Source organism: Schistocerca piceifrons, chromosome X (assembly GCF_021461385.2).
Source record: "Schistocerca piceifrons isolate TAMUIC-IGC-003096 chromosome X, iqSchPice1.1, whole genome shotgun sequence".
NCBI classification, from domain to species: Eukaryota; Metazoa; Arthropoda; class Insecta; order Orthoptera; family Acrididae; genus Schistocerca; species Schistocerca piceifrons.
This window is the reverse complement of record NC_060149.1, coordinates 703,821,769-703,838,071: the sequence shown is the minus strand read 5'-3', so window position 1 is coordinate 703,838,071 and position 16,303 is coordinate 703,821,769. Positions and strand designations below refer to the sequence as shown.

The 16,303-nt window shown below is 41.8% G+C and overlaps 1 protein-coding gene across 2 annotated transcripts in view; it reads left to right on the top strand.

Moving 5' to 3' along the window:
- LOC124721518 (protein PRRC2C-like) overlaps positions 1-16,303 on the top strand; it is a 244,063-nt gene that overhangs the window by 173,717 nt on the left and 54,043 nt on the right. For both annotated transcript variants that reach the window (XM_047246536.1, XM_047246535.1), the window contains 2 exons: positions 1,111-1,258; positions 1,495-1,625. In XM_047246536.1, coding sequence (XP_047102492.1) covers positions 1,111-1,258; positions 1,495-1,625 — 279 coding nt within the window. The remainder of the gene's footprint in view (positions 1-1,110; positions 1,259-1,494; positions 1,626-16,303) is intronic.

Sequence of the window (16,303 nt, the reverse complement as noted above, 5' to 3'; positions counted from 1 at the left end):
GAGAAATGGACTTGTGGCTCCCAACATGCTGGAAGCTTTCCAGTTTGATTTTGTGGGCTTATTTAATTTGAGCAGGTTCTTATATGAATAACAACAATGAAAATTCCTGGATGGATAATATGTAAAATAAAGGAAAGTCAGCCACTAACCTGTAGCTGACAAGCATCTGGTGCTTAGAAGCATTCAACAGAAATAGCATTATACTAGCTCAAAAGCTAGTAAAGTTCTGTATGTGTTGCATGTTTCTATGTGCAGTGCATCAGCCTGCTGTAGGTGTGTTGTTGCCTTTCCTTTATTTTTTCCATATTATCCAGCTCATTATTTGATCTCGTGAGGCCAAGTGAATGCTGTTAAAGACATTGTCATCAGTTAAAGATCCGAAGTGGTCACAGGGAATCAAGGTTGGCACTTCAGTGTCGGAAGTAAACAGTGATAAACACTAGACCAGAAAGGGAAATGCCTAATATGGTTGTTTACACATGTTGGCTAAGAGCCATACATAATTATTTTCATGAAATTTTTAGTTGCAGAATTCTCTAATGTGAATTATATGCAATTTTATTCTAGTTAAAAGCTGTTGGAACCTATATCTGCTACTAAACTGTGACAAAAGCTTATTTTATGAATTATGCAAAGCTTAGTTGTTAAGTACCAGTTCTTTGAATAGGTACAGAGAGAACAGGAAACTTGCCTGTCAAAGGGTGGCAACAGCCATAGCACATGGAAATAAATATTAGAAAATCTCAGTCATTAGAAACTATTTTTCATGAGCACTATTGTCCTCTCAATATCAGTGTGTGTTAAAATGAAAGTAATGTGAGTTATTGTTTTCAGGTTCACATTTCCTGATGTGTAGTATACTAAAAGTGTACGATATTTGCATTAATGTACTACCTGAAATTGTGTTTCATACGTATTATTTCTTTTGATTATTCTTGTTTGCCTTAACCTCTCTCACTGCTTTTCATCTTACCTATTTAAAGAAAGAGAAGGAAGGGGGGATTTTTTCTGCTTAAACTCCCATCTATTTATTGGGCATTATAGAGGAATGTAAATAGCATTAGCACTAGAATCATAAAATTGTAACTGTGTTTGTAATACATCTTACAGGCCACAGATAAAACTGTATTGGATGGAACATCACCTCCTGTTCAGACAATAATTTTTGAAAACACAAATTACAAGACTGCCCCTCCTGATTTGGCTGTAAAATGTAAATTTGCAAACATGAAGACATCCAGAGCGGATAAAAGCAGAGGTGAGTTTTGTAATGGTTTCAAAACTGTTGTACTGTTGAATGTGAAGGAAAACTTCTGTTTAACAAATTTTAACATTATTGTTTAAACTTTTTTGCTTGCACAGTGACAAAATCTACATAGTATGTAATTTTTTTCCTGACAGCATGTGTGCTAACTTTCAGATTCTGTAAAAGAATTTTAATTATTATTATTATTATTAGATGTGTAACAATTCAATTATATACTGGGTTTATAGATCGAAAAATTGGTGATGATGGGGAAGACAGTCCACTGGTCTTCAATAAAGCAAGTGGTGCAATACCAGACATTGGCAAGAATGGGGAAAATAAATCAGAAGCAATCCAGATGCCTCTGACTTTCAGCAAGGTAAATTTACTATTTTTTGTAGTGTGAGAATCTATTTATGGTTATGAAATTTGCCAAATTATCCAACTGATTATTTCATTTTCATTGAATGAGTAATTTTAGTGATTATTCTTCAAGGTGAGATTAGTACAAGTTGCAGTATTTCAATTTTGGTCAGTGTTTGACAGTTTGGTGTTGCAAATAAATATCAAGATGCAGCAATACGTTCAACTCCATCGGTGTAAAGGCATAAACTAAAAGTGAGGTTGGATGATGAGGTTTCAGTATCCTGTCAGTGATGTCAGTTGTCAACTTCTATATGAAATAGATTATCATGGCAGAAACTAATCCTGCTTTTACTTTATTCAATTTAGGAAAACCTAAATCTGGATGACCAAACGGTTTTTTTAAGCTTGCTCCACCCAGATAAGAGTCCAGTCTCTTGGCCACTGTGGCTCTTTAGTACCATTTTGTAATACCCTCATGCATTAAGAACATCTATACTCCCTTAGAGCCAAAATTGTGTAACACATTATTCATGTTTTGAGATATTTAGTGTCTTTCTTAGATTCTTATGCAAAATTCAACAGTACTTTTTGTATTACTTTTTTCAAATTATTTATGCTATCAGTAGAGACCTGAAAACATAGCATCTACTTCTAGTAATATGTGTATACACCCTGGCAAAATTCACATCTATTTTATAAATGTTTGTTTCTCTTGAGAAGCAGCAGCATTTGCCTGCCAGTGAACTGAATGCTTCTTAGATTTAAGGTGTTTTTCAACCTTACTTTTTTCACCCAATTTGATGATAACTTTTGTGGACATTCATAGCTGTGCAATGCATAGATGACAATGGTATGAATAGAACCAAGAGGGCACTTAGCATAGAAGTAGATCCAAAAATAACTTGGTTTGCATATTAGGGAAGAATTTTGGCTTGGTCAAAATATGTTGACAGGTTTCGTTTTCCTCTCGCTGTAGCGCAATTTATGGGCATCACAAAACAGCAGCTGGCCACAAGTGTAAACAATTTTCAAAATGACTGCTCTGCAATTCACATTTAAGTGCCTGCAGATGGGGCTTCGAATAACCTTCAGACTATTTCTGTACCGTTCTACTCTCTAACAGCATGTGGTGAAAAATGAACATTTAAAATCTTCCTGCATGAGCTCTTGATCTCTTTTATTGTAACACAATGATCATTTCTTTCTATGTAAGTGGGTGAAAGTAGAATATTTTTGCATTCAGAGGAGAAGTTGGTGATTAAAATTTTGTAAAAAGATCTTTTTGCAACGGAGAACCCCTTTGTTTTAATGAATGCCACCCCAACCCACTTATATCCATGACACTATGGCCAATATTTCATGATATACAAAACAAGCTGCCGTTCTTTGGCTTTAGACTTTATCAATATCCTCCATCAATCGTGTCCAGTAAACATCCCATGCCACACAGCAGAAGATGTACAAGCATAGTGTGGGAAGTCTCTTTAGTAGACCTGTTGCATCTTGTAAGTGTTCTGTCTACAAAATGTAGTCTCTGTTTTGTCTTCCCCACATCATCCTCTATAGCATTCCAATTTAATTTGTTTGTAATGGTAATTCCTAGGTATTTGGTTGAATTGACAGCCTTTAAATTTGCATGATTTATTGTGTAACTGAAATTTAAAGGATTTGTTTTCACACTTATGTGGATGACCTCACGCTTTGCTTTATTCAGAAACAACTGTCATTTTTCTCACCATACAGATTTCATGCCTAAGTCATGTTACCATTGGTTTTGATCTTCTGATGAGTTTACTGAATGGTAAATGATGGTATCATCTGTGAACAATCTAAGGTGGCTGTTCAGATTGTCTCCTAAATCATGTACACAGATTAGGCACATCAGTAGGCATAACATATCCTTCGGGGGATGCGAGCTTCACTTTGGTTTTACTGTTTCACGTCAGTGACTGCGAACTGTGAATTTTCGGACAGGAAATCACAAATCAAGTCACGCAATTGAAGTGATACTCTATGCAGTTTGGTTAGAAGTCTCTTGTGAGAAACACTGTTGAAAGACTTATGGACATATGAAAATATGGAATCAATTTGAGATCCCCTGCCAATAGCACCCATTATTTTGTGTGAATAAAGAGCTAGTTGTGTTTCGCAAGAGCAGTATTTTCTGAATCTGCCGCCAAGGTAATTCATGTTGTCTGAACATAGTATATGTTCCAAAATTCTGCTGCAAATTGAAGTTTTTGGTATGGATCTGTAATTAAGTGGATTAATACTGTTTCCTCTCATTAAATATTGGTGGGAGCTGTGCAACTTTCCAGTAATTGGTATGATCTTTCATCAAGTAAGTGGTTGTGTGTGATTGCAAAGTATGGAACTGTTGTATCAGCATCCTCAAGAAACCTAATTGGTATTCTGTCTTGATTGGTAGACTGGGATTTATTAAGTGATTTAAGGTGCTTCACTACACTAAGGATATCAACTTCTAAGTTACTCAGTGCTTCTATCTTACTAACTAGAATTAGGACCACCAGAGGGGTGAGGTGGTGTGCAGGAATCGAGCCCTGCCTCCTCCTTGCAGGACAGCAGCCCACACTTGTGTTCTGAATTTTGACAATTGAATTGAGCCAACTGAAAACAATAGCAGGCACAGTGGCGTAACTTCAAACTATACCACTTAAGATGTCGACAGGTAAATGGGATATGTTTGACATGTACATTTTCAATCACCTGTGCCGAAAACCCTGTGGTTAAAGTAATTATAATAGTGCAAAACCCACACATCCAACACAGCTGATTGTGCTTATATTAGTCCTCATAGTACAGATGGTGGATTTTGATGAGGTGATTGAAACAAATTGGAAGAGAACAATGCGCAAACATCACTAAAGCCACGTTTTTACATTCAAAGTCGCTTCCGCGTTAAAGCAGTCCAATATCAAGTGCCACATTAATTACATTTTCAAATAATTATTTGTGTATGTAAATGTCATAACCTGCCTTTTGCCAAGCATATTGCAACATAGGCATATATTTCGGTGCAGAAAATTCATTGTAAAGAGAATGGAAGCTTTCGAAATGTGGTGCTACAGAAGAACTGAAGATTAGATGGGTAGATCACATAACTAATGAGGAGGTATTGGAGAGAAGAGGAGCTTGTGGCACAACTTGACTAGAAGAAGGGATCGGTTGGTAGGACATGTTCTGAGACATCGAGGGATCACCAATTTAGTATTAGAGGGCAGCATGAGCATGAAGGGTAAAAATCTTAGAGGGAGACCAAGAGATGAATACACTAAGCAGATTCAGAAGGATGTAGGTTGCAGTAGGTACTAGGAGATGAAGCAGCTTGCACAGGATAGAGTAGCATGGAGAGCTGCATCAAACCAGTCTCAGGACTGAAGACCACAACACCACCACCATGGGGTCACAACCTTTGCAGCACTTTCCCTTCCGTGCTTCTCTTTCCTCTCCTGTGACTAACATACCTGGAATTTTTTGGGAAAATGTCCTTAATTTTCAATAGCCTGACATCAGAACAGTCCCTCCACTACACTGTTTTTTCATTCTGTGTCTTTGTTCTCCTATCCTTCCTCCACTTTGGCATTGCGGTTTCTCTTTTCCTTCTTCCTCCCTATGATCTCCTGAAGGCTGATTCAAAGACCCTCCCAACTGCACCTCGGTTCCTTGTGGTTTCACATACTGAAGATGTTCAGTCCTTTGCTACAGTTAATCTGTTCATTATTCAGAAAGGTTTTGATGCAGTTGTTGGCCCTGTGAAATCCTTCTCTCGTTTATGCAATGCCACTTTGCTTTTGGAGACTAGTTGTGATTCTCAAGCACAATTGCTGCTTGCATCTTTGCTCCTCCACAGCTATCCTGTTCATGTGGAGGCCCATTGAATGCTGAATTCTTCATGTGGTGTTATTTACACTAGGCTGCATGATGGTCTGACTGAGGCAGAAATCCAAAATTACCTCTTTGATGAGGGTGTCCCTGCCGTCCATTGGGTGATGAAGACGGTAGATGCACACTTAGTGCCCACATGCACTTTTTTTCTCATGTTTGGTAGAGTAGTGCTTCCATCAAACATCAAATCAGGCTATGAAGTCATCACGGTACAACCCTGCTACCAGTGCCGTCATTACAACCACACTCCAATGTCCTGTTGACACCCGGCCAAATGTGTCACCTGTGGTAGGGATGCTCAGGAGGGCAATTGCCTGCCTCCTCCTCCCTGCTGTATCAATTGAGTGGCGACCATGGAGCCTAACCCCTAGGATGCCCCGTGTATCTTGATGAGCGGGCCATCTAGGAGATATGGGAGAAAAAAAAGTACCTTACCCTGTTGCTCACCCTGTGCAGCCGGAAACCCTGTGTTTTACCATCCAGCACTTACAGCATGATTCTTTCTTCATTGCACTCCATGAAGGACATGGCCACACAGACTTGCGACATCAAATTCAGCACCTCGGTTGTAAGATCACCCAGTAGCACTGTAGCATCCCTGTCTCCTCCTCCTCCTCCATCTGTGCAAGAAGCCACCATATTTTCACCTTACACAGCGAAATCACCTGCTACACAACCGTTAGTTTGGACAGGATAGAAAGAGTATTCCCACAAAGACTTTCTACATTGCTCCAGCCAACAAACATCTGAATCTTCATCTGCAACCGCAAAGACTCCAAAAAATCAAGGACAAATGGTCTCCTCCTTTGCCGACTTGGAGATCATCTTCAGCGGTGTTGCCATGTGATACCCTCACCCGCCAGACCTCTGTGTTGCCGGAGTGCACCGCCAGCTGTTTTTCTGCCCTAGACTCCACAGGCCGACCAAGGGAGAATGCCGACACCTCTGCCAATCTGTGCGCCCTGTGGCAGCTGCCAAGATGACACCCCTTCATTTTTCCCTCCTCCCTTTTCCCCATCATGACTCCTGCAGTTGTTTATGCACCTACATGTCTGTCCCTCTTACGCCATCTTAGTACTATCCATCATCGTGGTATCCATTTGGCCACTGGCACCTTTTACACTAGCCCGGTTAAGAGTCTGTATGCAGCAGAAGCAGAAATACTACTGTTCTACTGCTGTGACTTTCTCCTCAGCAGATATGCATGTCGTTTGTCTGTCGTGCACGGCCACCCACCTTATGCCTCTTCCTTCAATGACTCCTTTGATCGCCAGTATGGGGAATGTCCCTCTTCTCTATTACCTCCTGGAGTTTGCTTTTGGCTCTTGCTCCAGCAGCTTACCTTCACGCTATCTGACACTTTCCCAATGGATGTGAACCATTCACCACCTTGGCTTCTTGCAGCAGCCTGTGTTCACCTTGGCCTTCATTTGCTTCCTAAGAACACTACTCCAACCTCGCTCTATAGCCTTCTATAGTTTCACAACCTTCTCGCAGAACTTAGCAATATACCTTTGTGTACACTGATGGGTCTTCGACTCACCGCGGTGTCAGGTGTGCCTTCGTCAGTGGCACTGACATTGGCACTGCTTCTGGAACACTGCTCAGTATTTACAGCAGAGCTCTGCGCCCTGTATGAGACCATGCAGTACATCCAGCAACACAGGCTTCTCAGACGTGTCATCTGCTCAGACACTCTCGGTGCTCTCCAAAGCTTGTGTGTGCCGTACACTGTCCATCTCTTAGTGCAACGGGTCTGGGAAAGTTGTCACTTGCTCAGTCTTGACAGAACGTTTATGTGGGTCCCTCGTCACATCGGTCTGAAGGAAACAAGGCCTCTGACAATGCTGCCAAGGCTGCAGTATTGGCACCTCAGCCCGCTAGTTCTGACATTCCCTCCAATGATCTCTGTGTTGCTGTCTGTCAGCAGGTGGTGTCTCTTACGCATCACCTTGGTCTTACCTTCATGGGAACAAGCTCCGGGTTATTAAGCATTTCCCAGCAGCTTGGATGACCTCGCCTCGGTCCTCTCACCACGAGATCATTTTACCTAGGTTGCATATTGGGCACTTTCTTTTTAGCCGTCGCCACTTCTCAACCTTTGACGGTCCACCATTCCCTGACAGAATGCCCTTTTTCTTTAACCACTTACATTCTAGTTTCTGTTTGCTGTCAGAGTTATCGGCCGTTTTAGCGAATGACTCGCAGGCTGCCGACTGCATTTTACTTTTTATCTGTTGTAGCCATATGGTGAAGGACAATTAATTTTTAGTTCAGGATCTCTGTTTCTCTTTGGCATATTTTATAGACCTTTCTCCACATCCCTGTTTCAGCTGTCTTCTCTTCCATCAATTGGGATTAACGCATTGTCATTTTTATCTTCTCTCTTTGTCTTCATCTTCTACAGTTCTCTAGTTGCTGACTCCTACCTCACCTATGTATAAACCCAACTGGCAGCATTCTAAGGCTGACTGGAGGCTTACTGCTGCAGAATGTTCCATTCCTCGCACTTCATCTTTACCACGCTGTGTCCCAGTGCCTTGGTGGACTGAGACGTGCTGGGACACAATTCGCCAGCGGAGACGTGCTCTCCACATTTTTAACCGTCATCCTACGATGGCAAACTGTGTTTATCCTTACTACTACTCCTCGGCTCTACAGCCCTTGGAGGGCTTTGGCCTGCATCACAATATCCTGCCATTCTATCTGATCCATGGCTTTCAGTCTCCATCCTCTGACTCCCAGCTTTTTCATGTCTTCAACTCCATCCACCCATCTCTTTCTGGGCTGTCCCCTCCGCCGTCTGCCTCCAGCCTTGCTATCAAAAATCCTCTTACATGCTCTGTCTTCTTCCATTCTGATCACGTGCCCTGCCCACCACAGTCTTCTTATTTTAATGGTAGTAACAATATCACGTTCTTCAAAAAGGTGTGGTTCTGCATTCGTACGAATACGCCAACATTCTTGCTCATATACTGGGCCATATATTTTATGTAGCACCTTTCTCTCCCATATGCTCAGGATACTTTCTTCATTTACAGTCATGGTCCACGTTTCGGCACCATACATAACAACTGGTAAAGGTCATCCCAGTTTTCAAGAAGGGACGTCGAACAGATGTGCAGAACTATAGACCTATACCTCTAACGTCGATCGGTTGTAGAATTTTGGAACACGTATTATGTTTGAGTATAATGACTTTTATGGAGACTAGAAATCTACTCTGTAGGAATCAGTATGGGTTTCGAAAAAGATGATCGTGTGAAACCCAGCTCGCACTAGTTGTCCACCAGACTCGGAGGGCTATAGACACGGGTTTCCAGGTAGATGCCGTGTTACTTGAATTCCGCAAGGCATTCGATACAGTTCCCCACAATCGTTTAATTAACAAAGTAAGAGCATATGGACTATCAGACCAATTGTGTGATTGGATTGAAGAGTTCCTAGATAACAGAACGCAGCATGTCATTCTCAATGGAGAGAAGTCTTCCGAAGTAAGAGTGGTTATAGGTGTGCCGCAGGGGAGTGTCGTAGGACTGTTGCTATTCACAATATACATAAATGACCTTGTGGATGACATCGGAAGTTCACTGAGGCTTTTGCGGATGATGCTGTGGTGTATCGAGAGTTGTAACAATGGAAAATTGTACTGAAATGCAGGAGGATCTGCAGCGAATTGACGCATGGTGAATGGCAATTGAATCTCAATGTAGACAAGTGTAATGTGCTGCGAATACATAGAAAGAAAGATCCCATATCATTTAGCTACACTATAGCAGGTCAGAAACTGGAAGCAGTTAATTCCATAAATTATCTGGGAGTGCGCATTAGGAGTGATTTAAAATGGAATGATCATATAAAGTTGATCGTCGGTGAAGCAGATGCCAGACTGAGATTCAGTGGAAGAATCCTAAGGAAATGCAATCCAAAAACAAAGGAAGTAGGTTACAGTACACTTGTTCGCCCACTGCTTGAATACTGCTCAGCAGTGTGGGATCCATACCAGATAGGGTTGATAGAAGAGATAGAGAAGATCCAACGGAGAGCAGCGCACTTCGTTACAGGATCATTTAGTAATTGCGAAAGCGTTACGGAGATGATGGATAAACTCCAGTGGAAGACTCTGCAGGAGAGACGCTCAATAGCTCGGTACGGGCTTTTGTTGAAGTTTCGAGAACATATACCTTCACCGAGGAGTCAAGCAGTATATTGCTCCCTACTATGTATATCTCGCGAAGAGACCATGAGGATAAAATTGGAGAGATTAGAGCCCACACAGAGGCATACCGACAGTCCTTCTTTCCATGAATAATACGAGACTGGAATAGAAGGGAGAACCGATAGAGGTACTCAAGGTACCCTCCGCCACACACCATCAGGTGGCTTGTGGAGTATGGATGTAGAAGTAGATGTAGATGAACTGGTCTTATAATTGTTTTGTAAATGAAGATTTTGGATTTATGTGATAGAAGCGAACTCCTAAGCATGGGTAATGTGGCAAAGTAGCATCTGTTACCTGCTGCTATTCTGGCTTTCACCTCACTGCCAATGTCATTTGTCTCAGTGATAGTCGACCCAAGGTACTTGAAGTCTTTCACCCTTTCAAACTCCCTGTCGGCTATCCTGAGATTTGGTAGGTTTTGTTGGTTGGTCATTGCCATATACTTGGTCTTTTCGATTTTGACTGTCAGGCCAAGTTCCTTTGCACCTTTCTCCAGTCGTTGATAGGCTTCGCCTAGCACAGCAGTGTTTCGTGTGAGTAATGCCACATCGTCAGCATAGGATAGGTACTGCAGTTAACGATTTAAGAAGGTTCCTCCTTTAAGCCCTTAACTGCATGCCACTCTCTGTATGCTGGCTGATTTTTTCTATTTTCAACAGACTTTAAATAGCTGTAAAAGACGTTTAGTTAGAGATACATAAAAACTACAGGTATGGTTTAAAACTTTAAGGTTTCAACTTTACATGGGTTAACAGTCATGTGTATGGGGCATATATTGTTTCCAAGAAGTGATGCGGATTTCTCCTCGATTTTGCGAAAATAAATTTTTGTCAATAATTTATTTTTACTACTTTATTCAAGTTAAAGAAAAAATAAATTTTGGAAAGTGATCATTTTACACTGAAAAGACATTTGTTATACCATTTGCACATAAAGCATAGCTACATACACATAAGCTATTTTGCATAGTGAACCACAGTGTGGTAAAGCTTGAAGCACGGGGTGACACACAAACCTACATTATACTCACTGCACTCATAAGAAGTATCTTTCCTCCCAGCTTTCCCAGTAATGTTCTTTTGTTTTCCACTACACACTACACAACGTCTTTGTGCTTTCTTCTTCCCTTCTGCCATTTCCACACGGATCGGAAAATGTTTCTGCGAAAATCGAGCAATCGTTGCAGATCCATGAGAATCCTCAATTCTCTCTTCTCTCTGTAACACTAATGCAGTGCAGACCTCCTGTATAAACTTAGGAGTGCTCAGTTTCTTCTCATTGATGCAATTGTGCAAAATACAACCATTGGAAACTGCCATAATTATACAGTGGAAGGCAAGCTTTCTCCACCACTTCACTGTTTTGTGATCAAGTGCTCCATGTGATAGACACTGATCAAAAAGGTCTACACCAGCTGTATGTTCGTTGTAATCCAGCACTGCCACTGGTTTCAACTTCTCATTGCCTTCTCTTGAAGCAACAGGCAACACTGAGGATGTGTGCCTGGCACTTATCATCCACACATCCCTCTTGTCTTTCCATCGCAATGCTAGCACATCGTTCTTGCGGCGAAATATTTGTTCACCCTTTTGGAGTTTACCCTCTTTGAGGGCCTTGGGCAATGCTTTTCTGTTTGGCATTACAGTCCCTACAAGACCAGTGTTGGCTCTAGCCAGTTCTTTGGCTAGCTGAACACTGGTGTAAAATCTGTCAACATATACAGTGTGGCCCTTACCTTGGAGTGAGCCGAGCAATCGCTTTACCACTGCAGAAGCACTTTTGTCCAGTTTATCGTCCCTTCCGTGGTAAACTTCAAAGTTGTGTATGTACCCAGTTTTGGATTCTGCAAGAATGTATAGCTTCATGCCATATTTGTTTGGCTTATTAACCATATAAACTTTGAAACCTACACGCCCTCTGAAAGGACACATACCTTATTCAATGGTTAGCGCTTCACCTGGCTGATAACTTTCTTTGAAATTCCTTACCAAATCATCCAGAAGAGGCCTGACCTTATGAAGGACATCAAAGTCTACTTCACCTTTCTTTTTTTGCTTTGAATTGTCATTTATGTGGAACATAGACAAAATATTCAGAAATCTGACCCTTGGCGTAATATTGGTGCAAAAATTGCAGCTAACCACTGGATCACTACACCAGTGACTGGCCATTCTTGGCCTCTCAGTAATTGACATGTGGAGGATAATAGCCAGAAACGTCTTTGTTTCAGCAATTGTTAGCGTCCTCCACTGCTTGAATGTAGAATTGGGCACTAATTTGTTTTGTGCTCTCAGTGTGGCCAGCTTCTGTCTAGAATATAGGTTTGTTTGTTCCTTCATAATTGAAATAACCCTGTCATTTATAAAATGAGAAAAACATCTAAATATTCACTAGACTGACCGAGTCCTACATTATTTAGCACAACATGAGACCCTGTAAATAACAAAATGTTTGGTGTTTGATCCACTATAGTCCAGTCATCCTGTGAAATGTCACTCAATCTTGGCCTCTTTCGATGATGAGTGGGGGGGAACACAGGCGGTGGCTCACCTTCATCTGACGACAAATCTGTGTCTGAAATAGAACAGAATGTAACAGAACAAATCACAACATGAACTGTCTTGTTCTGCATCGATTTAGTAAGATGTTAGACTTACCTGGACTATTGTTATTTTCCGGCATTTCGTAATCACTGTCACTATCGAAATCCGAAAAATCATCAGCAGTAGGTTCAGCAAGTACTTCTTCAATCATTTTTCGAAGTTTTGCATCCTCATCACTCACCATTGTGAGTAAAAAGAAGATAAACAAGCTAAAAGCAAAATACTAGTGCCAAAATCAACGGTAAGCAAATGACAGGACATCACAGAACACGTAACATACGCGTGAAAAACGCACGTGAATTCGTTCGGAAATATATACGGATATATCGCATTACCTCACTAGGTGCTGCGATGTGGCGCTAATATGATGGACTACAAGCATTACAGGACCTACAGGTTGTAGCGGGAACGCTAACAATGCGTTTGAAACACTAAAACAATGTGGAATACGGCGGGACATAATATTACGGCGGCCGCATTTTCTTCGTTTCCGCCCGCGACATAATATTACGGCAGCCGCACAGTAAGTGTTAATGAGCTTCTTAGGTATTCCAGCCTCTTCCATTACATTCTTCAATGCCACTCTTGAGATGCTATCATAGGCTTGTTTAAAGTCGATAAAAAGCTGGTGTATGTTAATTTGATGTCCGTAACGTTTTTCAAGTAGTATGCGCAATGTGCATATCTGGTCAGTTGTTGACCTATTTCTTCTAAAGCCACTCTGATAGTCTCCAACTCTCTCTTCCACATATGGAGTAAGCCTGCTGGTTAGAATCTTGGAGAAAACTTTATATGTAGTATTTAGTTGGGAGATTCCTCAATAGTTCTGGCAGTTTAATTTATCTCCTTTTTTATGTATGGGGCACATTATAGCTGTTTTCCACTCCTTTGGCATGCTCTCCTCTTGCCAGATATTCATTATTATTTTATGAGTTGTTTTCCACAGCATTTCCCCACCATACTTGAGAAGTTCAGTCTGGATCTGATCGTCTCCAGGTGCCTTATTGCTTGTTAAGGTCTTAATGGCTTGCATCACTTCCCCCAGTGTAGGTTCTGGTGTTAAAACCTCTGGTCCATAGTAAGTTAATTCCACCTGTTCTTCTCGTTCTAACCCTTCTACATCTGGGTTCAGTAACTCTTGGAAGTATTCTCCCCACCTGTCAAGTATTTTATTACTCTCCCCTATCAAATCCCCTTCTTTGTTCCTACACATATTTGTTCTGGCTTGGAACCCGGTCTTTCCTTCTTTAATCTTTTGGTACATTTCACGACTTTGCTTCTCTTCTCCTAGCTGTTCAATTTCTTCCAGTTTTTTTCTTTTCTAGTGCTCTTTTCTTCTGTCTGCAGACCCTCTTTGCTATATGGCGCTTTTAATTATATTCATTCAGATTTGCTAGAGTTGTTCTCTGCAATAATTTCATTCATACTGTATTGTGTTCCTCAATTCTTATCATACATTCTTAGTCAAACCACTCTTCCTTTCTTTGAGCCCATTAATGTCCTAAAACCTCTCCAGCTGCCTCGAGGATTGCAGTCTTACATCGTTTCCACATTACTTCTATATGTTCATTTGATGTGTCGGTCTCATTCTTAATCCTCTCTTCTATTTTCATCTGATATGCTCTCCGTATTTCTTCTAACTTCAGTTTCTTAATGTCGAACTTCTTTTGTTTGTGGCCTTTTTGTTTACTCAATAGTAAGATCCTTTGTCTATATTTAATTCTCACTAGATGGTGGTCTGAATTGCAGTCAGCTCCACGTTGGCTCCTAACATCCATTATGTCTAATCCGTGCCTTCGATCAATCAATATATGGGCTATCTGATTTCTGGTTTGTCCATCTGGTGAAATCCGTGTTTCTTTGTGTATTTTTTTATGTGGGAAACATGTACTGCCGACAGTCATGTTTTTTCTTATAGCAAAATCTACAGCCCTAAGTCCATTGTCGTCTGATATTTCATGGAGGCTATGTCTTCCTATGGTTGGCTGAAAGGCCTCTTCTTTTCCTGTTTTTGCATTCAGGTCTCCTATTAATATCGTGACATTATGTTTGGGAGCCTGATTATACAGTTGTTCTACCTTGCTGTAAAACTCGTCCTTTCGTTGTTCATCTGCCTCCTCTGTGGGTGCATGTACATTTATGATTGTAATGTTGAAAAATTTTCCCCTTAATCTTAATATGGACATCCGTTCATTGATTGCTTGGAAGCACATCACCGCATGTTTCAGTTCTTTAGCGACCACAAAACCTGTTCCAAATGTATTCATGCTCCCACCACTATAGAAGATAGTGAAATTTCCTGCATCCATTATGTCACTCCCCTTCCACCTTGGAGAGCCAATATTTTTATACTGTTGTTCTTTATTTGTGTTAGCAGCTGTCGTAGGGCTCCAGCTTTGTATAGGCTTCGCACATTCCATGTTCCTATGTACATCTCTCTTATCCTTTTTTTGTTTGCTGGGGTCGTCATTGAAATATCTGTCCGGCTTATTCCTTTGCTAGCATTCGCAACAATTGATGTTTTGCAGGAGGAGATTGTTAATCTTCCGCCCAACCATTTGGGGGTTTGCCCCTTACAGCTCGCAGGGTAGCTGGCTCCATGTTCAGGGGAGCATCCTTAGCCTTTGTAGATCCCTCTACCAACTACAAGGCAGCAGGTGATTTGTACTGGGTTTACTCTCTTAGGGAGACAGGCTTCACCACAGCTCTAGAGCCTTCCCTACCCTATGGTGTAGGATGTTAAGAATGATAAGGGAGAGGGATAGGCTTAGGATAGGATCGGACAGGAGACAGGAGATAGGTCGTTTTGGGACACACTTCGTCTGGCTCCTCCCCATTGGCCTGCTGGCATGGGTGGCCCTGCTGGTAGCTATGCTACCGCCGGCATAGCCCTCTGGATCCAGAGCGCGCAAACCACCTCGTCCACACGGACAGTGCTGCGTTAAGGCGGTGTCCCCTGAGGAGGGTGTTTACCCTTACTGCTGCAGAATGTTCCATTCCTCGCATTTCATCTTTATCATCATGTGTCCCAGTGCCTTGGTGGATTGAGACGTGCTGCGACACAATTCGCCAGCGGAGGCGTGCTCTCCACATTTTTAACAGTCATCCTAGAATGGCGAACTGTGTTTGCTGTAAACAGTTGTGTGTGCAGTGTTGTCGGGTTCTTAGGGATAGCAAAATAGATAGCTGAATTTCCTGTATAGGTTCTTTTAACAGTTCAATCACTCTTCCGTCATGTGGGCCAACCTCCATTGGCTCTCTGAGACCAAGGTCCATTCCGAAATTTGTGGCCTGGCAGTAGTGGATGGTGTCATTGTGGATCCCATTGCTATCTCAAACACCTTGGCCCCCTATTTTGCAGAGATTCCGCTCTCCACCCACTATCATCCTGCCATCCTCCATTGGAAAGAAGTTTAGGAAGCTCAGGTGATACCCACCTCTTCTCAGAATCATGAGTGCTACAATGCTACTTTTGCTATGAGAGAGCTAGATCATGCTCTTGCTTCATCCTGATCCTCCGCCCCAAGGCCAGACGATGTTTACATTCAGATGTTGCAGCATCTTTCTCTTGCAGGCAAGCACTTTGTCCTTCATATGTTTAACTGCATCTGGGCAGAAGGCACATTTCCCAGATGCTAGTGTGAAGCCACTGTCATACTCATACCTAATCCAGGTAATGACAAACAACTTCCTTCTAGCTATCGCCCCATTTCTATCACCAGCTATGTTTGCAGGGGAATGGAATGTATGATTCAGGCCCGGCTGGTATGGTGGCTCGAGTCCCAAGATTACTAACCACTACACAATGTGGATTTCGAGTGCTCTGATCTGCAGTTGACCATCTCTTCACTTTGTCAACCTGTGTCATGAATGGTTCTCTGCAGAAATACCAGACTGTGGCTGTGTTCTTTGATTTGGAGAGACCCCACACCACCTGCTGGAAGACGGGTATCCTCCATA